We start from the raw sequence: 24,424 nt of genomic DNA on the forward strand, positions 1-24,424 counted from the left end.
GAATCTATAAGCCAAACATCTTTAAAGAGATTAAAGGAAGAAGTAGCATACAATATCATACCATTGGAATCATTTTCATTTTGTTTGGCACCTGAGGATAGACCTTACAAAAGATGGATTAGCTGCTGGTATTGTTGTGTAGTAAGTTGAAACTATGGTTGTCAGTCTTAATTCACATAACCCATAGAAACTTGATTCATTGAGCCAGAATTAGAGTGATTTGTTGCTATAGAAAATGACTTGTTCATCTTGTGATTGGGTGGATAACCATTCATCTTGTAGCATTAAGCCTTGGTGTGACCTTGAATGACACAATGTGCCCAAATGGGACGATCTTTCTAATTGGGTTTGTTCTTCGAATCAGAACCTTGCTTCACAACAAAAGCATGAGGAGTAGCAAAAGTAGTACCAATTTCCTTATGTTTTTCTTCTTGAACAACCATAGAAAAAATCTCGGTAATGTAAGGAAAAGGATCCATATAGAGGATCTGACCCCGAATCCAAGAGTAGGCTTCATTAAGACCCAACGAGAAATACATAACATACTCAAGTTGAGCATACTCACACCAAGGTTTGATTCTAGTGCATGTGCAAGTATGTGCAGACTTTAACTTTAACAGAGACTCCCAAACATATACACTCATAAAACCTACTACCTTGTTAGAGAGAAACTAAATCACGTTCAATTGGAAAATTAAAGGTCCATTTTGCTGCCTAGAACGCTCCTTGAGATAATTCCAAATTGCTTTTGCAAAATAGCAATGTAGAACACTAACTTGCATTTCTTTTGAAAGAGACTTCAAAAGCCAAGAAGAAGCAACAATGTTGTCATTGCGATGCCAAACAATATGATTCGCATGACCCAAAGCAGGTTTAACAATAGAACCATCAATGAAACCAAATTTGTTCTGGTCAAGAAGAGTTATCTTCATTGTCTTCTTGAAGAACTATAATTGTCATCGGAATAACATATGAGAAACCAACATCAAACCAAGATTGTCTGAAGGGTGAACAAAGAAATAATTGGCATCATCCATCGCAATAGCCATGGGAGAAAACCAAAAGAAAAAAAAAACTTCAATGAAGAAGAAAAAAGTGCTTTAAAAGGAAGCTATAAAAAATCAAAGAATATGTGGACGATAAATCCCAACTAATAGCATGATAAATTGATAAAGTGAATAGAATTGAATTACAAAGTATAGTTTCTAGAACTTATATAGAAGGCTAAACTACCATAGTACTCAACTAATTTTTATATTCTCTAATATAATATTAACTATAATGTGCGGTAGTTAAATATATTTCGATGGTCAATAATTTCAAATATCAAATCGTTTAAAAAATTACATTATATCAGTACAAATGATATTTTTAACAAATAAATGCTCTAATTACTTAAAAAGAAAAAAAAAAGAAGAAAAAGTAGAGATAGGGAGAGGATGTAGAAATGAAAATCCTCATCAGCTGGCCGACTAGGGGTTTTCAATTCCAAAGCTTTCTGTCCTGTCTGTATATGTTGTTGGCATTGGCACACTCATTCTCATCGCACCGAAACAAAAACCTCCTTGCCCTTGCGGACCATTTTCATTTTTCATTTTTGAATTATCAACAAAAAAAGACACCTCAAAATGAAGCACAAACACTTTTTGTAAGAAAACAAAAACAACAGCAAATTCCACTGTTCGTTTTCACCACTCAAATGCTACTACTCTCACTTGCTCACAAAACAAAACCCCTTCAATTTTCTCAGGTCCTCTCTTCCTCTCATCTCCGTAATAATGTTACAGCTTTCATCTTCACATTAACTTTCTCAATATTTGTTGTGTTTTTTAATTAACTATATCATTTACTGATTCTCCCTTTAGATTCACTTACTGTGTTATGCACCTACACTCTACCATAGTACAGTTCCTTAATTATTTATCACTTGCCCTAATATTTCGGCCACTATTTAATTATTCATTTTTTATTTTCCACGAACAGGTATAGGAAGAAACAATTCCAAGCGAATTGCAACTTTCACGAACTGAATTTGTTTCTGTTAATTTTTTCGCGTATTTGTGAGAAGCTACGAATTTTGATACCGTGAAAATGGCGACATGTTATACACCTTCGAATGTTAGAAATTCGCCGGGGGTGCTGGCTGTAGTTGGAGGAAGAACAATTTCAGAGAATCACGTAGGTAACAGATCATGCTTCCTGAGAATTCAAGAGAGCAAGACCGTGTTTGGCAGCAATCGAAAGTGTGGTTCATTTCAAGTGAAGTGTTCTGCGATCAGTCGCAAGGATCCTTTTCTGGATCTGCACCCTGAGGTTTCAATGCTCAGAGGAGAAGGAGGGAGTGCATTGAACAGCCCTAGACCTAGAAAGGATGTATCAGGTGGAAACGTGGCCGAAAGTTTGGAAGCCACGACAACTCCGAGTAACTACAATGAAGCTAAGATCAAAGTCATTGGTGTGGGTGGAGGCGGGTCAAATGCGGTCAACCGCATGATAGAGAGCTCCATGAATGGTGTGGAGTTCTGGATTGTTAATACCGATGTTCAAGCCATGAGGATGTCGCCAGTCATTCCTCATAACCGGTTGCAAATCGGCCAGGAGCTTACACGAGGACTTGGCGCTGGTGGTAACCCTGAGATTGGCATGAATGCTGCCAAGGAAAGCAAGGAATCGATACAGGAGGCAGTTTATGGAGCTGATATGGTCTTTGTTACAGTATGTTCAACTGACCCCTTTTCTTTAGTTATAGCTTATGCTAATTGCATTATGAATTTTGTTTTAGTGCATGTGTCTCTATTGTAATACCAATATATATATATATATATATATAAGGAGGATAATTATTTGGACATATATAAAATTCTAGTATTTATTGTTTTGAATTTTGAATATTAATTAATGCCTATTAGAAATGAGGAACCAGCAATTCATGATCTTTGAAATCCTCAATTATGTAAATTTTTCAAAATTGGGATTAGGCACACTTGCAGTTGTACTGAACTTTTCATTATTGCTATATTTCATTAAACTTGAAAAATGAGAACTCATTTGTGCAGGCTGGAATGGGTGGAGGAACTGGCACTGGAGGAGCTCCAGTTATTGCAGGTATCACAAAGTCAATGGGTATACTGACTGTTGGTATTGTCACAACCCCTTTTTCATTTGAAGGGCGAAGAAGGGCAGTTCAAGCACAAGAAGGAATTGCTGCATTAAGAGATAATGTTGATACACTGATAGTTATTCCAAATGACAAACTGCTGACTGCAGTTTCTCAATCTACCCCTGTAACTGAAGCATTCAATCTGGCTGATGATATTCTTAGACAAGGTGTTCGTGGTATATCTGATATTATTACGGTATGGAATCATGAAGATCTTTGAACATTAACCAATACCTTCCTGCTTTTGCTTTGCTCTTTTTTTTTATCTCCATCAAATCTTGATTGTTAAAGGAGTAAAAAGGAAAGAAAGAATGAAAAGGAAACCTTGAGTATGTTTTGACAATTCAGTAGTCCCTACCTGATTCACTAAGTTGTTTGATATGTTGGTTCAAAGTTATGCCTTACCATTAGTTTATTTGCTAGAATTCAATATAGTTTTTTGTTATCAAATATGGATGCATGTGGGCAAAATATACTCTTGCCATCCCACTAATAAGATGTCCTGATTATATGTTTCCCATGGTTTAAAATTGGTGGTGTCTGTCTGTACTCTGTAGAATCATTTATGCTCATTTATTTTGTAATTGATTTCAGATACCAGGATTGGTGAATGTAGACTTTGCAGATGTTCGAGCTATAATGGCCAATGCAGGTTCTTCACTTATGGGGATAGGAACTGCAACTGGTATGTATGGGAACTGCAGATGGAGATGCATTACTGGTTCTGGATTCTGATCTTCTATTTGACCTAAATAACTAGCAACTTTTCCATACATTCTACAGTTATTTCTAAATTAAGTAAATTTTAAAATATGAATATGCACAAATATAAATGAGGAGATAAAAATATAATTATTGTTAAATGTTAAACAATGTTGAATTCAGGTATTGTAAGAAAGAAAAGTATAATAAATGTCTTGACTATCAATAATTAGAATTCTATTTTAATAGATAGGAATAAATTAAAGAGATAAGACTTTTGAAATTAATGAGATTATGAAAATAAATTATTTGAATCAATACTTGTCAATATATGTGTAAAGGAGGAGAGGGTTGTGTTAGGCCCTTGGTGGCCAACGTAAAACTCATTGATATACCATACAATCAATACACATAATCTCATTGTATATTAATTTTGTATGATTTGTCAAAATTTAAAATTCATATTCAATTTAGGAATGACTAAATTTTAAAAAAATAGTATTTCAGAGGGATAAAAAATATTAAAAAATATGAGATACTTAATCTAGAAGAAGTCATGTCTCACATGGCTTACTGAGAAAGAGTGTAGGTCCTAAAAGTCTTCTTGTTCTAGAGCAAGTACTCAAATTTAATGGCAATGGATTGCTATTAAACCTCTGGTTTGCTTACTGAAAACAATATAATATCTGTAGGGTATTGTGATACTTGAGCTATATATGCAGAGTATTGTAAATATTACCTTACCATAAGAAGCACATGTCTATAACTATAAGGGAATGATTATTCGACCAAAGTTTTTTTAGAGGCTTAGCTGGCATTGCCTTGCAAATTGAAAGTATTCCTTTATATTGCAAAAAAAAAAAAAGGCAATTTGAAGATTAGAAATGCCACACTTTAAAATTCTGGAGAAGCACACACATTGATGTTGAACATACTTTAATGATCCTCAACAATAAAAGTTTACCCCTTTACTCCACTTTCAGTTAGCTGATTAATTATTAAAATATAAATTAATTATCCTCTGATTGGCATACTCTGTTTTTATGGGAAGAGAGGAGGGTCAGAATTGATGAGCATATTCTGACCCATGTTTGCATATATTATTGAAAATTTGAAATTTATCTTCTGGCTTCTTTTTATATTGAAGGCAAAACAAGGGCAAGAGACGCTGCATTAAATGCTATCCAGTCACCTTTACTAGATATTGGTATAGAAAGGGCTACCGGAATTGTATGGAACATAACTGGTGGAAGTGATTTGACCTTGTTTGAGGTAGCTAGCTATCCCTCTGTCCCTTTTACTAATTTTAACTTTGCTAGATATTTGTTTCATCTGTAACACTTTCTTACATGATTGTGATGATTGTGAATTGTATCAGTTTTTCATGGATATGATATTTAGGCAAGGGTAAAAAATTTGAGGCTTATAAAAATATTTGTACAAAACTTTCTCTTCCATCTAGTAATCCGGTTACTATAATTCTGTATTGATATTTTTCTGGTAAGCTATTTGTAAGCTTGGTTTTTGAAGCAATCCATTCAGTGAGCAAAGAAATAAAATAAACTAGCCTTCATTTCTGGATTCTAAATAGCTACCTATTTAACTATCTGTAATCTATTATATTCATCATACTCATTCTATTTAATATGGTCCTTTTTATGCTATGGCTTCTCATACTATAATTTACAGGTAAATGCTGCAGCAGAAGTTATATATGACCTTGTGGACCCCACTGCTAATTTAATATTTGGAGCAGTAATAGATCCATCACTCAGTGGTCAAGTAAGTTAGGCTATGCAAACCTCTTCAATTTTACTTTTATAGTTTTCCCCCCTTATAAATTACACTTCTTTTTCCTTCAAATATGCTTAAATTACAATGTTCTCTCATTTAATTTGTTAGAATATATGAAAATATCTAAAAATGTTTTATCTTATCTTAAATTTTCTTCTTAGTTTCCTTATTTTCTCATTCTCTCTTAGGATTAGTCACTTTTTTTTCCTTATCATAATTTGTTTTCTTAATTATTTAGGAATTAGGATTATGATTAGTATAAAACTATAAATATTAGGGTTAGTAGTCTAGGTTTTATGAATATATCAAATACATCAATACATTCTAATACATTTCAGTTAATATCAACTAGTATTCATTCTTTTTTATCTCTCTTCCTCCTTCTATACCTAAAATTCCATAATTCAAACATAGTTTTTAAAACTACACTTTCCTCTCTTGAGAGATGAAATGTGCTACATTTTTTAGTCTATTTTAATGTAAACAGACCTACTGGTAGTGGTGAACCACTATGAATGAGCTTCCTAGAGACATTTGTCCTTTCTTTTACAACTTTCAATGTTACCGAAAGTTAATTTTGAGCATCCTATTGTTAATTTAAGACTTCAGAGGATGAAATAAAATTTCAAGTTAAGCTCTCTCCTATCTGCTTTTGAACTTAAAACATTGATTCCCTCTTTTAAGATTTATGCTTTTATGTTAATTTTATTCTACATGTTTTTTCATAGTCATGTGTCCTATAATTTTTTTAATTTGTCATGTAACTTGGTTTCATATAGGTAAGCATCACATTAATTGCAACTGGATTCAAGCGTCAAGAGGAAAGTGAAGGGAGACCTATACAGGTATGACTTACTACCCCCTCTTTCCTTTGTGTGCCAATCAGCCGCCCCTAGTCCGGGTCCCTCCTCCTCTCTCTGATGCAATACCCATGATTCTGCTTTTTGTTCAAAATGCAGGCCAGCCAATTTACACAAGGAGATACGGTTGGTATCAACCGGCGATCTTCCTCTTTCACTGATGGTAGCTTTGTTGAGATCCCTGAATTCTTAAAGAAGAAGGGGCGCTCACGTTATCCGAGAGCTTAATACTCTTCTCCCCAATTTCTTAATCCCTTGATTTCTTTACAAAGTAATTTTTAGGGATACAAATCTCATCAGTCTAGGTATTAGATCCCGTTTTGCCCCTTTTTTTTTTCATTTTTAGGTTCGCATTGGGCATACTGTTGTTCAAGAAAGCAAAGTACTTTCAAAACCGTTGTTTACTGAGTCGAGGCTTGTTGGCAGGTTTTAATAAGTTTATTAGCTTGTATTTTTTGTACAGAGAATATATCAGTAATGGTCAGGGCTTGTTATAGATATTTGGCTTGTTAGCGTTACCATCAAATCAAGATTATGACAACCGCAAACCTAGTCAACCACAGGATTTAAAGTAAATTAAAAATCTTGTACATGACTGTTTCTTGGTTTCAAGGTAAAACCAATAATTCCAGTTAAAAAAAAAAAGTAAAACCATAACGTTTCAACATTCTCACAAGCCAGGTGAAACTGCCCCCAGACTTCCTAATCTTACCTACCCATGTGGGTCTCCGCAATAAAATTTTACGTCTTTGTTGTTCAGAGTAATGATATATTTCTCTATAATTTTTTTCTTACAAATTTTTCTAATATTTTTTTTGTATTAAAATGGTGTAAATACATGGAATATTTTGGAAATTTTGTGAAGCATTTAACACTATTTTGGTTCGCCAAAAAAGTAATCCCCACTAATCAAATTAAATAATAATAAAATTATTATTTAACTGTCAAAATAGACGTAAGAATTAAAACTTAGGATTGAAAGTGTTTGATGGAACACTTCAAAGGATGATACAAATAAAATGCTTATAATTCAATCCACAGTTATGCATATATGTTTACATAGATGAGTGATAAAAATCTGAAATCCAAGGTATCAAATAAAAAAAATTAGGTTCTAAAAAAAATTAGGCTGCATCCTATCATCACGTCGGCCGAACACTTTCAAAGTGCAATTTCTCTAGCTGTCGTGCGTGATCACGTTTAATGACTTAAAATTATGTTGAAATATAATTAATATGATTTTAGATAAATATTCAAATACTTACTTTCATATTAAGGAATTGATTATGGATCTAAAACTAATTTTGAGTTGAAATAATTTTAAAAGAAATACATTGACTAAAAAAATTATATTATCAAATTTTAAATATAAATTATTTTACTTTCGTATCCAGGGGCCTAACAAAAACACACCCATGTGATTGGAAGGATAAGGAAGGTCCACACTTTCGTATCAACTGAGTGACAATTAACCAAAAAAAAAACCTGAGTGGCAGAGGAACTTGATCGGTTGATCCACTTGTCAGTCTCAGTTTCCACGATCTCAATTATTTGAAGCATTAATGTTGTACCTCCTAAAATAAGTACTAAACTAGGTAGGAGAAATTTGCTCACATGAATAGTGATTCCTACAATAGTGTAGAGAAAAGATAGCTTAGGGGATGTGCATGGCGTGGCGAATGGAGTTGATGGAGGAGTGAAAGGATGCTTGGTTTCTCCATAAGCTAGCAACCTTCACATCGTTTGTTTTCTGATTGTTAGAACACCACCCTCGAATTCATTAAGTATTTGATATGGTTTTATTAAAAAGTATTTTTTCCTTCAATTTATTAAACTTATATTATGAAATAAGTATTTGTGTAAGTGCTTCGGAGAGGTTTCAAAAATAGCTTTGATATGTTCATAAGCTACTTTTAACTTATTTTAAATAACATATGAAAACAACTTATATGTAATATAAAAATAGTTTAACCTATTTCATCTTCGATTATATAAAAAAAAATTATACATATATCATATGTAATCCTTCAATAATCGTTTGATTAAGTTGTTTATTGTTTATTCAATCTAATCCTAAAGCTTAAATCACTACAATAAATGGCATGGCATGACATTACAAAAATTATTGGATAAAGTGTAAATAGTATATGCATTAACATTGTTTAGGATTTTTTTAGTGTTATTCAGTAACTATGATAAATTTATTGGCATTTACAATAATTATTTTAAAACAATAATTTTTAATTGATTAATTATGCAAATTAATTTAATTTTTACTAGAAAAAAAAACTCTCAAAATGAATTTATAAATGTTGATTTAATTTTTATGTATTATTGGTATAAAGATTTTTAAACTATCAACTAATTTTTTTCTCAACTTGCTTTCAACCTTCGTCCTCATGTTTAAGATGGATTTGTCACTCCAAGAAATTTCAAAATTTGAATATAAATCCGAAGGAGGGAATTCTTAATTTTAGTTTATTAGTTGGGTTGGTTGATTTCAGTGGATGGGAATGTTGTTGGCTTGATATGTAATTTTCTTTTTGTTGGATCCTTAGATATTGTTTTATTTTATTCAATAACTTGATATTATAGGCGTGTACGTTAAACTTTTTTTATATATATAATATTCATACCCTGTCCTATATATAAATACACTAATGAAAAGACACATGTACCTACATCTCCAATTTCATAATTGAGATGAAGGACGAGTTTGATGCATGTTACTAAGTTAGATAATAAAAGTAAAACAACGCGGTATGGGTAGCTGAAAGTACAATAAAGCCTATTATTACCGTACAAAAAATGGCTTTTAGTTTGTCAGTTATTTGACAGTTAATGTATATAAATAGTTTTGAAGGAGAAAAAGGAAAGAAATTATAACACGGGGTTAAGGTAGAGAATGGGACTTGGGGGAAAAAATGGTTTATTATAAATATATATCCATTTACTTTTATTTACTTGTTTATTATTACATTATTTATCATGCCAATTTTTTTTTTTCTGTTTATCTCTCTTTCTTTCACCTTATTCTATTCTAAAACCATCCCAGTTTAGTATTATCCAATAATTATTTATGAGAAGATTAAAGAATTTGTGTATTTTTTTTCCAATAATGATATGCTTAGTATGAAAATGTTTAATATGAAACCTGACAAAGAATTTGCAATTAATGGACTACAGTATGGGAATTATCTTCTATTTCCCCTCCCCGTAAAAAAAATCCAGAATTTGCAATATTAGTCTTAATCGTCTAAATTTGTAACTAATTATCTGTAGTACTGTATTCAATAGTAATCTTGATCTTCGCCTCCACAGAACAACAAAATAGTAGTGATCTTTATTTTTTTTTAACACGTTTTGTGGGGGAGTAAAAGATATTTTTCTAATTTATTCAAGTAATAATTTTTTAGACTTGTATTTCGTGTTTCATTATTTATTTTATTTTCTTCCATAACATAATCATTTTTAAACTTGACTATAAACTAAATATTGTTTGTGTTATCAAGACCTCACAATAATATTCTCCTAAGGAAAAAAGAAAAGAAAAAAAAAACACAAATATCTTTTCTGGCATCTCAAGAGCACCTGTCTCATCAAAACACGTCACAACAGTATTTGTTGGATTGAAAAATGATGAAAAAAAATAATAATACGTTGTTAAGAGAAAAAGGAGTGAAAAACTTATAAATAAAATCGAATAATCCAACCTCATTGGTTGAAAGCCAAGAATCACACACTTAGGCATGCATTGCATATCAACGTCAACCTCACAATCCTCCAAAAATCAATCCAAGGAATCCCCCAAGGCCTTTCCCCCTTCCATCCCAGTCTCTTTTTTTTTTTTGTCACCATGTTAATTATCTATCAAAAAAACTTGATAGAATATTTTTAATAGTGTTTTTTTTTCTAATTATATGTTTTTGCATACACAAAACTTAATTTTGAGATGTTATTTAAGAAATTCAAACTTCTTTTTTTTCTCAAAGTAAAATATCTCCGTAATCAAAAGTTATAAAGCTAACCTTAAGAGAAAAACCATTTGTTGGTGCAGTCTCTTTTCTTTTCTTTTTCTTTTCATTCCATTTTGGCATGCATTAACATTAATTAATAGTTCGGGAGTGGGAAGTAATAAACCACACAAATAGAATCCTATCTGAAACAAGACACGTACGTTTGTCACTTACCATAGAAAAGAAACTCTTGTGGGCGACGTGTAAACTAAATTTCCACCCACTTCATCTTTGCTTTATTCCTCACACAAACAAACCCCATTTTCAAATCTTCTCTCTTCTACACAATAACATCAACAAGGATTGCAGCACACACAAACAAATACTCTCTCTCTCTCTCTGCATGAGAAGATAACAAACAAAACACCTCATTCTTCATGGCTCACCAATCCTCTTCTTCTGAATCTGATGACCATATTCCTTCTCATCATCACCCATTGGACCTAAACAGTCCCCATCCTTCTAAAGATATCATCTTCGACGACAACATGGAGCTACAACAGCACCAACAAGAAGAAGAGAGCAACATTAACAACCATGAATATGATGGAGATAATAATAGAGATAAAGATGATAAGGATGATGTTACTACTACACAAAACCCATCTGCAGCTTCAGAAACCAACGAGGAGAAAATTGCATTACAAGAAGAGGCTTCAGATGATGTTGTTGTTGAAGCAGAAGAAAAAGAAGAGGATAGTGGACGAGAGAGGCTGAATCGGCATAGAGTTGAAGTGGCAGGGAGGGTATGGATTCCAGAGATATGGGGTCAGGAGGAGCTATTGAAGGATTGGATAGATTGCAGTGCATTTGATGCTCCTTTAGTTCCAAGCAGAATCTCCACTGCACGAAAGGCTTTGGTTGAAGAGTGTACAAGAGCCAATGCTGCTGGACTAATAATAGAGAACAGGTGTTAGAATTTTTTTCTCATTTCTTCTGTAATTCCATTCACTTTAACGACAACCATTTATATAATCCGATTAGTTTCTTTTTTTTGTGGATGAGAATTTCATTTTCGTTATGGATGTGTTTGAAAGTTTAACCAACACTTTGGAAGTTAAAATTTGTAAAATATCAAGTTCTTTATATTTTTTTATTCACTGATTATGCTTTCAGTTTCAGCACTTGCATTTTGTTCTTCCGAGAAAAAAAATAAGTCATTAGTTCAAGCAATTTCCCAAATGATCTCTCGCTCGGTTCAAGCAAACCTTTAAAATGTCTGAATTGAAGTTTCCAATGCTTGAGAAGGCAACATGTATAATGTAGATAACTTTCGGCTAGCCTTTGACAAATAATTATCAGTGTTTTTTCAGGGAAAAGACAGTTTCGTATAGTTCGGATTAAAAGATGCATCGTATTTTGTGGTGAGTAACCAATTCTAACTTGAGCATACTTAAATTGCAACAAATGCCAACCCATTTTTATTCACGAAAATAGAAGATATGATCTGAGTACATTTGTTTAATCTAATCAAGATTCACCAATGCTATACTTCGAATTGTAGAGTCGGTTATCAAATTTTCAAGTAGAGTAATATTTGTTTGTCAAAAAGCGAAGGAATCATTCGCATTTAAACCTTAATGTACATCTAATGTACATACAACTTGATAGATCTCGATATTATAATTTATTATGCTCATTTCTTATACACTAGTCCTCTCTGTGCAGTATATATTGGCCTTTACAAATGGCTTGCCGGGGGTATACTAGTGAAAATGCGATATCTACTGCTAGCAAAATTTAGAGAAAGAAAAAGGAAAGAGTCATTATCATTCACTGATTCTAAATATCTTGTAGAGAACTAGCTTTGCGACCCATCAGGAAATTTTGGGCACGGGGGTGCCCAATTAGATTACCTATTCTAATCCATTCTGACAACAAGTTGCCACACAGTGATTAGTGAGTAATATCCTTCTTTTTCATTCTCTATCACTACAACTCACTGAAGCAAAGCATACTTACGATACTAGTTCACCTTAGGATAAGTAATTTATGAGCCATTCTTGAGCAAAAATGTAAAGTTTAGTTGTGACAGTAATTACAATTTACAGTCACACTACTGACTCCCCTAAAAAAATATAATATTCAATGTCTGTTGTAAAATTTTAGTAAATATAACTAAGAAAAGAAAAATAGCTATGAGGATGCCTGCACATCTAGCACTTCTATTAGGCTCCTCCAGTATAAAATATCTGCTACTCATACAGCAAATGTGGAAAACTAGTATGATGTCAACTCCCACACCTTGATTGTCCCATCATCGCTTGCAGAGGCTAGTACCGGCTTCTCCTGTTTAGTAAATAACACTGTTACAAATTGCAGAGACAGACGCAGGAAGCAAAAAACAATGCTGATATAGGTCACCATTCTCCAAATATGTAAGGGATTGTTTGATTTAACAAAATTATGTTTTTATTTTCTGTTTACTTTTAATTACAAAATTGCTTTCTTGTTTGTACTTTGATTCTTGATTTCAAAGATTAGTATAAGAAACAGTGAAAACAATAAAAAGTTATTTTTTCTGTTTCCTATACAAATCTTAAAAAACTGGAAACAAAATGAAAACAAAGTAGTATTCATAATTAAAAGGGAAAACAGAAAACATTTTCTCAAATCAAAAGACCCTAAAGTTTTTGTAACCTATTAAGCTGTAATTAGCAAACTTCAAATTTTGTGATTCTTATAACACTAATGAAAACTTGTACGGTCGTTCATAATGCAAAGTCTGCCAATGACTGTCAGTTAAACACATCACTAGTCAACTAATCACAATTACTTTTATTGATCAGGTATAAGTTATCTGAATGAACTTTATGAGGTCATTATTCAGTCTCAGACACAATAAGCTAAGAGAGCATTATCTAATTTAGCAGGGAAATCCACCATTCCACCCACTCGATGTTTGTGGAAAGAGATACTCATTTCATTATCAATGTGATTCAATTAAAGTAGTTTCTGAGAATCTTACCCCAGGGCTCCACTGCACAGAATTTATATCCATGTCATGGGCCTTCTCCTTCTTCAGCAGCAACTTGTAGAGAGGACCACCAACCTATGTTAGAAGAAAGCAATAAAATTTTCTCAATTTTAACCTCTTTTTTCTAGATAGTGAAATGCATCTACAATCTGCGAAGATACAAAATCGATCATTTAAAAAATATTTTTGTTCAATTTTGATCATTATTTTACAACAAAATCATACAATCTTATAGTAGTTTGAATTTTTCAGGGACTTGGATTTCAATGTACATATGGATTTATCCCTTAATAACAACTGCACAAATGTAGAGGTCCAAAACACCTGCACATTTTCAGACACCGAGAAGAGCACCAAAACAAAAGGATCTGATGCAAGTCCAAAAACACACGAAGAAAATGTGCAGGTGATCCAGCTCGTCAGTAAACTTGAACAGTAATGCAAATATGCAAGAATATTATGCTCATCTCTTCAAAATAAAACAGAGTTCAATAAAAACTCGAAGCAAATGAATAAAGTTGCAAATACAGTTCATATTACTGTTTGACTAAGTGTTCTCTGCATTTCAGTTGTAAATAAAGAAATATCTGGCATTGGTTTGTCAAGTCTTTTGCTACTCTTGTCCTTGTTATCAAGTACAAAGAGATCAAGAAATTCCAGCTTATTGATATTCACAAATAGCCAATAGAATTATTGAATCACAAAGTGTCAGTGATTTAAAGTGATTGATTTTACACCGGAAAAGGAAACTAGTAGTGGGCACACAAAGAATCTGATGCTTCTCCTTTCTGCAAACTCTTTCTATACTATAGACTGAACATACAAGGATAAAATATCTATATGCTCCCACTGGCATCCCTAGAGTTAAAGTTACATGCATGCCAAATAATTACACTTGTTCTCCTCACCAGTACTCAAAACTCAAAAGAAGGGGGAAAAGGGGGTCTTAAGGTGAGGGAGCAGCAGCCTATGACGTCACTGGGGTTGATGAGCAAATTTTCTGGTCATAAAACCCGAAAATTCACAGCATAGGTTAGCTGGACATTTAAACTTTAAAGCAAGTAAAGCATATGCAATATATTGTACATCCACAACTTAGTAATTGTTATTCTCTTAATTAGAATTAGGATACCCAGCAGCTGTAACTTTGTAACTGTAGTCGTCTCCTTAATTAGGCTACCCAACTGTAGGATAAATGTATATATAGCAGTTCAGCTAATTATTGGGCTGAAAATCATATTGTATTGTGTGTGTGTGTGAGAGAGAGAGACAGAGAGAGAATTCTTATTTCTCCAGCAGGAGAACACAGTTTTTGCCCTACACTTTTCTGAATTTGGCATATGAATATATTCGGTTAACATTCTCAGCTGCAGATTCTATAATATTCAATTAATGAACAACTAGTACCAAGCATAAATCGCCTGTTTTTTGAGTGATTACACACTACATCCTGACAAGATAATTTATCTATTAGTCAATAGGCCCACATATTACATTTAGAATGGTCATAAGGTGGCATTTGAACTACTTCTGCTAGTGGATAATTGCAGTAATAAAAAATTGCCATACCTGACTTTCATTGTCATCCACAAAAAGCCGTATAGCATTATCTGCGGCTCCACTGGCAAAGATACCTTCTCTGTCATATCAGCACAGTGAAGGATACAGAAATATCAGATTTATGTAAACAAAAGTTAAATAAGATAGGATACATCTCACATCTGATATCATGATGACAATCATGAAGTGAACGAGTCATTATCTTAATGTTGCTTTCAATAAACGAAAAAGGAAAGAAAAAAAGAAGTAATGAACTAATGATTGAATCCACAGAATGCTGTGAAAATCAAAAAATGACATTTAAATATTTCAAAACATCTGTGACTTGGAGCGAAAGAGGGTAACCCATCCACAATACATGAATAAAGTCAGCACACATCCGAAATATGGATGTTGGTTGATTTACTCGATAACATAATATCTCACATTTATTCCATTATAAAGTTATAATCTTACTTAATTTGACATCCTTAACAGCAGGAATAGGCATAGATAAAAATGATGACAATTGACTTCTCAAAGCCATACATACATATGAAATTGTGATAACCAAACAGCAAGCAGGTTAAATATGTTTACGTAAATGCCAAGTGAGATGCAAATTTCATTTTACCTTGACCAATGAACTGAGAATATTGTCCGATCATGATACCCTGAAAGAGTGCAAAGATGTGTCCTGAAATTCCAAGAAGAAAATAAACAATTTTATAATATCTGGAAAGTAAAGGATTAATAATTAAAACATGCATTAAAAATTAAATGATCTATCCCTAATTTTTTTAGAAGTTTTATAGTGAATAATAGATTATTAACGCAAACCTATGTAATTGATTTCATAATAATTGAAAGAAACCAACAATGGCATTTCAATCTATTCCAAACCAACAACAAAGCGCAGTTAAATCAGAATATTAAATGTCATCAAAGGATCCTCCATCGAATCAAGTATTTTAATACATAGTTGAGTTTAAGATAAGATGACTTGGGAAATGTGAGACAACAGCAAGCAAACAATGGGACATGATTTAGAGATCGTAGTTATCAAATCTCAAGAGCATCCCGTAGCGGCTAACTCTAAAAATGCTACACCAGGATAACAGGATGGACACTATATTAAATAATATCATACAAATTGAATAGTTTATTCTACACATATAAATCCTCAACAACAAGAAAATCTAAAATTAAAGAAATTCATGATAAATAATAAGAGTCACACTTTACCATAGACTAGAGATTAGAGAAGAGGTCACTCCTAAAAGCCAAGATGTTAAGAAAGGAGAAAATTAAATATTACTTTAAAGAGTATACAAAAATTCAAACAAAATCTGGTTATATATATATATATATACACACATACTTATATAAGTTATATTGCTCTACTCTAGACGGCTAAAATGTTACTGGTTGCATCATAATACACTATCATATTCACGAGACTGTCCATATGTTTTATCCCAAAAGATAGGTCCTCTGCCACATTACAGGACTATTCCTAAAGGAAAACCAGTTTCAGGATTACAAAGCAATAACCCATAATAATAGCATGTGCATAAATGTGTATGGTTTACATCAAATAGCTTCCTATTAAATATATGAAACGTTAAATACATATTCTAGTACTCTGTGCCAGAGGGGAAAAAGCTAGTGTAAAAAAGGGGCAAACAAAAGAAACTTGTGTAATACTAACCAAGGTGCAAATCCACCACCAGATTGCGTCCCTACACTTTCTGTTTCCCATACCTTCAGTGTAAGATCATCACTGCCATAAGGGATTGGCATCAAAATGCTGCAGAAGCTCAAAAAAATGCCAAAACAACTAGAGGTGTGAACAAAAAGAAATGTTCCACATACCTACACGTAACCATTTTGTCACCACTCACATTGAAGGAGAGGGCCCAAACAGTGGAAGTATGACCGCTGACAAATTAACACCATTATACATGAATTAATTAACATTAACATTGGTTTGAAAAAATGGTCATCCTACATAGACTAGTGTAAAACATATTCCATAAAATATGGAAAAAGCAATCATGGCTAAAAGAGAAGAAAACCAAGAAGCTTCAAAATTGGAGGTGATGGGAGAGGTCGAGAAGTAGTACTTATTGGGTTCCCCAAGCGTTTGAACACACTGCCAATCATCACTATCACCTTCATCCGCCCAAACCTGGAAGAAAATTCATTGCATTATAAAACTATTAATCATAACACTTCTTAATCACATTCATCTGCAAAAGAAGCAAACGTACACAACAATAAATGAACAAAAAATGAAATTAAAAAGGGAGATACTCTTTTAGCATTGGCAACAATACCTTAACACTATTATCGTAGCTACATGAAAACAAGATATCCTCTGTGGGATGCCACTTCACCATTTTCACATCCTGCGAGTGTCCTTGCAGCACTGACACACACTCAAACTCATTCCCAGGCAGCACTTCCCATATCCAAACAGACTTATCTCTACTACAAGTTGCAAGCAACGTCCCAGCCGCGTTCCAAGACACACACTTGACTTCATTTTCGTGTCCCTATAGTAAAAAAATCACACATATCTCAAAAGTAAATAACAGTGATCAAATAATACACATATCCAAATTAAAATAAAAAATAAAAAAAAAAGTATTTAGCAGTAACCTACCTCCAAAGTAGAAACACACTCAAAATCACCACCAACATTTTCCCAAATGGCAGTGGTGGCATCGAAGCTTGCAGTGGCCAATAGCTTACCCGACGGTGACCAAGCACAAGATCGAACAGTTCGAGTGTGCGTTTCATCCAGAACCGCCTACATTTTATTTACATAATATCAATACAAGTTTCTTCAATTATGAAATATAAACTCAAATTGATGATGAAAATTGGGATGAGAAAAGACCGTGCAGGCCCAGAGGCCAGAGGAGAGGTTCTGCTCCCAGATTCGGACGGTTTTGTCGCCGCTGCAAGAAGCGAAGACGAGTGGGATACCGGCGTGACCGGTGGTCGGGTTCCAGGCCAAGCTCCAAACCTTATCGGTGTGGCCTTCGAGTCTCTGAATCTCTTTCAACTCCATCATCGCCAATCGATTTTACTCTTCTGCGTACACTGACTCTAAAGTCTAAAGTCTAAACTCTGCTATTTCCTACTTCCTCTCCCACAGAAGCGTGCGTGCATATCATTTCCACGCGTCAGAGAAAAAAAGAAGAAAATAGTTTGAACAAACAAACAAAAATGACCAAATGGGCCGCCACCAGTCCAGGATGGGGTGTGCAAATGGAAAAACTAGGTATTATTTTTTAAAAATAGGTCGTTTTAAATTATTATTTAATATTTTTTTTTAAGTACTGAAAAATAGGTTTTTTAGATTATTATCTAATTTTCTTATACGTCGTCTTCAACATGCTAGCCGGTCGAACCGGTAACCTCGATCTCCACACCTGCACCAGCGTCGTCGGTTACTGCCTCTTGCCGGTCGTCATTTTCTCTGCCCTCTCGCTCTTCTTACCGGTCGATGGGGTCATTCGCCTCTCGGTCGCCGCGGTTTTCGTCTTGTGGGCCACCAGGGCCTCCGCCGGACTCGTCGTTTCGTTCGCCGACGGCGGTGACGAACACCGTGGACTCATTGCATACGCATCTTTCTTGATTTACACTCTGTTTTCGTTGCTTGTCATATTCTAGGGTTTGTCGTTGGTTCTGGGATATTTGGATTGGATCGCTGTTCTTATGGTTTTACTTCTTTTCCTTCATTTTGAACCTTGTTATTTTTTGGGTGCAATTATGGTATAGAAAATGGAGTTATTAGTTTGATTCAATGTTTCTGTCTGAAAAGTTATTCCTTGGTTACATTTTTGTTCTGATATTGAAAGGTTTTTGTAAAGCTTATAAACACGTTAAAAGCTATTGGGCTAGTTTGTTTAAAATTAAAATTAGCAATTTTAAAATAAGTGCTTTTAAAAAAAACTTATTTAATAAGCATATAGGATTTGCTTCTCAAAATAAGCAGTAAATTATTTATTTTAAACAAAACAGTTTAGACAAACACACTACAAAAACATAAAGTTACTTATTTTATTAAAATAAATGTTTTTTAATAAATAAGTTTAAACAAACTGAGTCAAATTTTCAAATTTTCCATAAGTTTTTTCTCACACTTATACAAGTGCTTGTGTTATAAGTCTAGATAGGCTGTAAAAAGACTCTTCTAAATGCATCCCAATTAAACAGTTTGAACTCCTTAATTTATCTTCATTAGAGATTAAAATTGAATGCTGCCGGGGTAAGGGGATTTCAACTCAGAAGTAACAAGAAAAACTTGATTTTGCGAGCTGGAGTTATGACTATTTGTTAGGGAACAGGAAGAGGGAGTAATGAAAGTATACTCTAGAAGTAACAAGATGACTAATAGGTGATTAGGAGTTGAGTATAAATGGGAGGGAGGGATAGCAAAAAAGGATAATTGTATTGTAATAGAAAACTGTATTAAATTATAAGGGGCATTTTCCTTGGAAGGGTGTTTCTCTCTCAACCCTTGTGGAGTGAAACTCATTCTTTCATTCTCTACTAGGACTCACCTATCTTCTTCTTTGGACTTATCACTATTTAATTGAGGTATGTAATTCTTTTCTCTGATGGTGATATGGTGTATCATTTTGATCGATTGATTTGGCAAAATACATATTGTTAAGCAACACGTCTTAACATCCACCATGATTATGATGGATGGAATACTTGCATAGGTGACTTCTTGAAAAGCTGTAGAGTGCTGTCTTTATGTTTAAGGAGCTTCAAGTATGGCCATGCTGTTTGAGACTTGGATTTTCATAAATATTTTCACTATAAATGTTTTCCATGCGCAAACTGACCCTTAGGTTTGAGTTTTATTTTTAAGTTCATTTGCCAGCTTGCTGAAACCTACTAACTAAATCTTGCTCTCATTGTATTGTAATTCTGTAGCAAAATTGACTGATATTATTTATCTATGAAACTTAATAGGTTCATAAATATCAAATTTTTTAACACTTAAAAGTTTAGGGCCTAACTCTATCCCACAAAACTAATTTGTAAGGTGGAGATTGTCGAACTTTATAAGCTCTAATTAAGATAGCCCTTAGGCTACAATTAAGTTATCTCTCCAAAGTGGCAACTAAGGTGGGCTACTAGTTGGGAATGTTACAACTTACAAATGATACCATCTTAAAAATTTTGCTTAGCACCTAACTCAACATCACAAAATCAGCTTATAAGAGTAAGATGAGGAGTGTCCTAGTTTTATAAGGGCCTAACTCAACATCACAAAATCAGCTTATAAGAGTAAGATGAGGAGTGTCCTAGTTTTATAAGCTTTGATTATGTCTGATCTCTAGTTGATGTGAGACTAAATATCCACCCTTAAGAATGTAATTTAAGACAATTCCCAAAGATGTCACAACTAAGGTGAATTGCAATTAAAGAAATTTCCCAATAACACTTTCCCCTTATCTAGAAGCATAGATCTGATCTAAAATATGTATTCCGTGCTTTGAATTTAAATTGCTATGGACTAATAGTACCAACATTTCAAATCTGTGTATGAATTAAATTATTATGAAAGTTTAATTTCGTGGATGTAATTAATAATGAGTTATTACCAAGTAGGATGATATTTTTGCAGGGTCAATTGCAATTGAATTCAGTCATTACGTATTAGGGTAGGGATCTAAGTAAATATGCAGACTTGAAAGTTTTTATATGAACTATGATTTTGAAATTACTACGATTATTTGAATGTTTTATTTTAATTTTTCCTAGTTTTTCTAATTCTTAAAAAACTCTCTACATCGTTACCTTACATATTGAGACGTTGCAACGTTTCTTATTATCATATTTGATTCTGCCGTTGACTATGTTATCATTTTGGTTAATCTGATTCTATTGTTACTCTTTCAATTTGTGCCTGTTGAGTGTTTGGTTTTTGCCTATAGACTGTCATGCTCTTATCCCATCTTTCGTTACAGTTTAATCCAGAGAAATAATATAGTCTTTTCTTTTTTCCTTATAAAAACGCAGGAAATTGATAAAATGTTTTTATTCCCCAAAACAAACTAATTAAAAGTTAAAATGCGCATTTAATTGGTATTGTTTAAGGCCTCCCTCTCTGGCTACATAAAATAAGCACAAAATCAGAAGGAAAAGAGGTAAACGATGTATCTGCTGCATCTTTATCTCTGGTGTATTCGTGTTAGATCACCTACTCACTACTGCGCTGCCACAATGACAAGAATAGCCTTTGTTTGCACCTTTGATTAATTAACATCTATAGGAGGTCAAATTCAGACCCTAGAATGTTCAATTATTTAGGTGTCATTCTTGATATAACAAGAAAGGAATTACTCTCCTTAGGATTTGAACCTATGATGCTATATATATATATAAAAAAAAGGATTTGAACCTATGACATAGTCCATGCTTATTAGATAGGGTGTTTAATCTTTGACTCCGCTTAACTATGGAACTGAAGGATATTGTTATGTGCATCCAGCATAATTGTTGGTACATCTAGCACAACAATACGATTCTTATTTTATCATTCCATAAAACTAATACTGGGACAATCCATAAGTCTCACAAAGATTGTTGGACAATTCATAAGTCTCACAAAGATTGTTGAATCTGTATGAGACTTACGGATTGAGCTTATGGATTGACAATCCATGAGTCACTTGCAGATCATATGAATTTTATTATATTTTAAAAAAAATATGTTTTATGAATTAATTTAAAATTAATAATCTAAATAGGAATTGAACTTGTGACTTTCATGTTATTGGTCTAACGCTCTAATCAACTAAACTAAATAGACAATTATGTTATAAAATAGTTAACGTTGTTAACGAAAATATAATATACTATAATATGTAGATACTATATTAAATCTTAATTGTGTTTGTTAATATAAAATGATAGTTGTGAATATTAAAAACAAAAAACATGCCAAAAGAGTTTTAAAAAGACACTAACGAAAATTATTTAAATCAATTTGAATTTTAATTAAAAAATAATTTAAAAATTGAAAATAAATTATAAATTAAATGGTTTAATTTTATCAATTTAATTAGAAAAATAACTTTAATTGATAGATTAATAAAACTTTGAAAATGAATAATTATTTTAATAGTTAATCATAAGAAAGTAAAAAAATATTTTAAAAATATAATTTTTAATGTTATTAATATATATGTGCAGTAATTTCAAAGTTAAAAATAATAATTTTTGAAAAATAATTATGATTGTATGAGTATATTTGAAGATAAATTTTTAAAAATATATAAAAGAGGATGATTATCTTTCTCTTATTCTATTTAAAAATATAATTTTTAGTTTTTTAAATTTTATACATTAATATGATCATTTAAATCAATAGTTATTATGAAATATAAGTTTTTATCAATGATTGTAACAGCTTAGTTTGTAAATTCAAATTAAAATTTTATTTAAGCATACAATTTTTAAAAGATTTATAAAAAAAATATCTTTAAAATTTAATTTATGATATTCTAAAATATGAGATATCATTCAATACAATGACGAGCATATTTAAATTTGGTGGTGCGCGGGCAGGAATGTTTTCTGAATTGGCAGATTCTTTTCCTCAAATTCAAAAAATAATATCATAAGGGATCCTTCATACTTCAAATTCTATGTATTAAAACTGACTAGTCAATAATATTTAATATTATGTTCATTAATTACAATATACAACCAAATTTTAAAGTACATATAAATGTATAAATGTAAAATACACGTGTTTTTAATATATAATTAATAAATTATGATCATTTCATAAATGATCATTTTCCTCATAATTGATAGTCACGGTGTTTAGTATAAATAGGAGATCATCAAGTCCAAAAAAATAATAAAAATCTTTTTTATCTATATATTTTTTTCTCCGTTTTATTATTCAGAATGTGCCCTCTTATGATATGTGTTTTCTCTTTGGTGTTGGTTCTAAATGTACCTATCTCGTTTGCTTCTTATGACTTTTTTATGTTGTCTGAAACATGGCCAGCAACCTTGTGGAGTTAAAAACCGTTTGTTACCATGTGCCAAACAACCAAACACGTTCACTATCCATGGACTATGGCCACAAAATCATATTGGTCCTCAGCCAACATCATGCAGCAACCTCCAAAACGATAAATTCGATAAAAGAATTGTGAGTTTATCTTGTACATTAACAATATCAGAAGGTACCTACCTTAGGGGGAGAAGGGGTTGGATAACGCAGAGATGGCACAATGGTGATGGTTTGACGTAATATTGAGGTGTCAGTAACAAGACGTGACGATGTGGAACTTTGTTTGGTCATCATTTAACGAAGGGAGATTAATGACGGGTAGTAAAATAAAACCTAAAAAATTTTTAGGTACTTGATTGGAAAAAATGAATGTTAAGTAGTAATTTAAAAATGATCTATTTTTTAGGTAAGAAAAACTTAATTAAACCTATTTTTTTATATCAATAGAGATATGTAATATTTTGTATATGAATATTAACAATCAAATTTAATTTTATATTTCACGAAATGATAAACTTTACTCTCCTTGAATTTGAATGAGACAAATTTCACATATCTATTTAAAGTATTCACATATCCTATTTTAATGTAAGAGAATTTAATGAAACAAATTTTACATATTGAATTAGTAAAAAATAATTAAAATTGTGTCCCAAAAACAATAATCATGTTTAAGAATGATCATTTTGACTTATTTTAAAATTACAAAGGACAACTAAATTAACATTTTTTAAAATGATTAAATTGGATATAACAAAAAATATAAAGGATTTATAATTTTATTTTAACCCAACTAAAAAGATGTAATTTTTCCTATAATGAAGTTATAATTGTTCCTTAAAAAAAGTTTCATTGGTAAGAGGAACGTGCTAACATGTTATAAGGATATTGATTAAAGAATTTTAAAAAGAGATTTTTTTTTATGTGTAAATTATAGGAGAACACAAAAAAATTATGGGAAACTCAATTTTGCACCTAAAAAAAACTTTCTATTCTTAATTCCTTAACTAATGCCTTTAGGATACTTGGTATATGACTTGTTAAAAGAGTTCATCAATATACATAGATGTGCTTTGGTTTGAATGAAGATAAAATTGATTTTTTTTTCGATAAATTTTGTTTTTTTATTCATAAGAATTAAATATGATATGAATGGATTTACATCCTCATATACCGTGTTTAACTAAATGAGTTAAAACTATTGATTTTTGTCTTTTAATATAATCATTTGAATCCTTAAATAATTAATTTGATTCATATTAATTTTGTTTAAGTTTTATTTTTTTATAAAAAAGATAAAAAAGGGTTATATAT

The 24,424-nt window shown here is 32.1% G+C and overlaps 3 protein-coding genes across 19 annotated transcripts; 2 read left to right on the top strand and 1 right to left on the bottom strand.

The window, feature by feature from the left end:
- Window positions 1–1,476: 1,476 nt before the first annotated feature.
- Window positions 1,477–7,016, top strand: LOC114407198 (cell division protein FtsZ homolog 2-1, chloroplastic-like). Its single transcript, XM_028370209.1, has 8 exons — window positions 1,477–1,750; window positions 1,984–2,715; window positions 3,057–3,356; window positions 3,755–3,845; window positions 5,010–5,134; window positions 5,552–5,644; window positions 6,436–6,501; window positions 6,616–7,016. Exons 2-8 carry the CDS (start codon window positions 2,092–2,094, stop codon window positions 6,742–6,744), a joined length of 1,428 nt encoding a protein of 475 aa, XP_028226010.1. The 5' UTR covers window positions 1,477–1,750; window positions 1,984–2,091; the 3' UTR covers window positions 6,745–7,016.
- A 3,661-nt stretch (window positions 7,017–10,677) lies between these two features.
- LOC114407202 (protein BIC1-like) lies at window positions 10,678–14,298 on the top strand. 17 transcript variants are annotated; one of them, XR_003665616.1, is made up of 5 exons: window positions 10,678–11,442; window positions 11,835–11,896; window positions 12,201–12,431; window positions 12,855–12,910; window positions 13,762–14,298. XR_003665616.1 is itself a non-coding variant. In XM_028370217.1 (4 exons), exons 1-3 carry the CDS (start codon window positions 10,910–10,912, stop codon window positions 12,884–12,886), a joined length of 627 nt encoding a protein of 208 aa, XP_028226018.1. In that variant the 5' UTR covers window positions 10,687–10,909; the 3' UTR covers window positions 12,887–12,910; window positions 13,762–14,298. The 17 variants fall into 17 exon arrangements, 10 of the variants coding, with proteins under 10 accessions (XP_028226015.1, XP_028226013.1, XP_028226018.1 ...); XR_003665615.1 differs by having other exon boundaries at window positions 12,201–12,910; XR_003665617.1 differs by lacking the exon at window positions 12,855–12,910.
- Window positions 12,509–18,275, bottom strand: LOC114407199 (protein CIA1). The gene is made up of 10 exons (XM_028370210.1): window positions 17,954–18,275; window positions 17,717–17,863; window positions 17,388–17,606; window positions 17,175–17,239; window positions 16,924–16,989; window positions 16,760–16,831; window positions 15,683–15,745; window positions 15,079–15,148; window positions 13,501–13,584; window positions 12,509–12,821 (listed from the first exon to the last, which is right to left on the bottom strand). Exons 1-10 carry the CDS (start codon window positions 18,128–18,130, stop codon window positions 12,753–12,755), a joined length of 1,032 nt encoding a protein of 343 aa, XP_028226011.1. The 5' UTR covers window positions 18,131–18,275; the 3' UTR covers window positions 12,509–12,752.
- Between the last annotated feature and the right edge of the window lie 6,149 nt (window positions 18,276–24,424).

Source organism: Glycine soja, chromosome 3 (genome assembly GCF_004193775.1).
Source record: "Glycine soja cultivar W05 chromosome 3, ASM419377v2, whole genome shotgun sequence".
NCBI lineage: Eukaryota > Viridiplantae > Streptophyta > Magnoliopsida > Fabales > Fabaceae > Glycine > Glycine soja.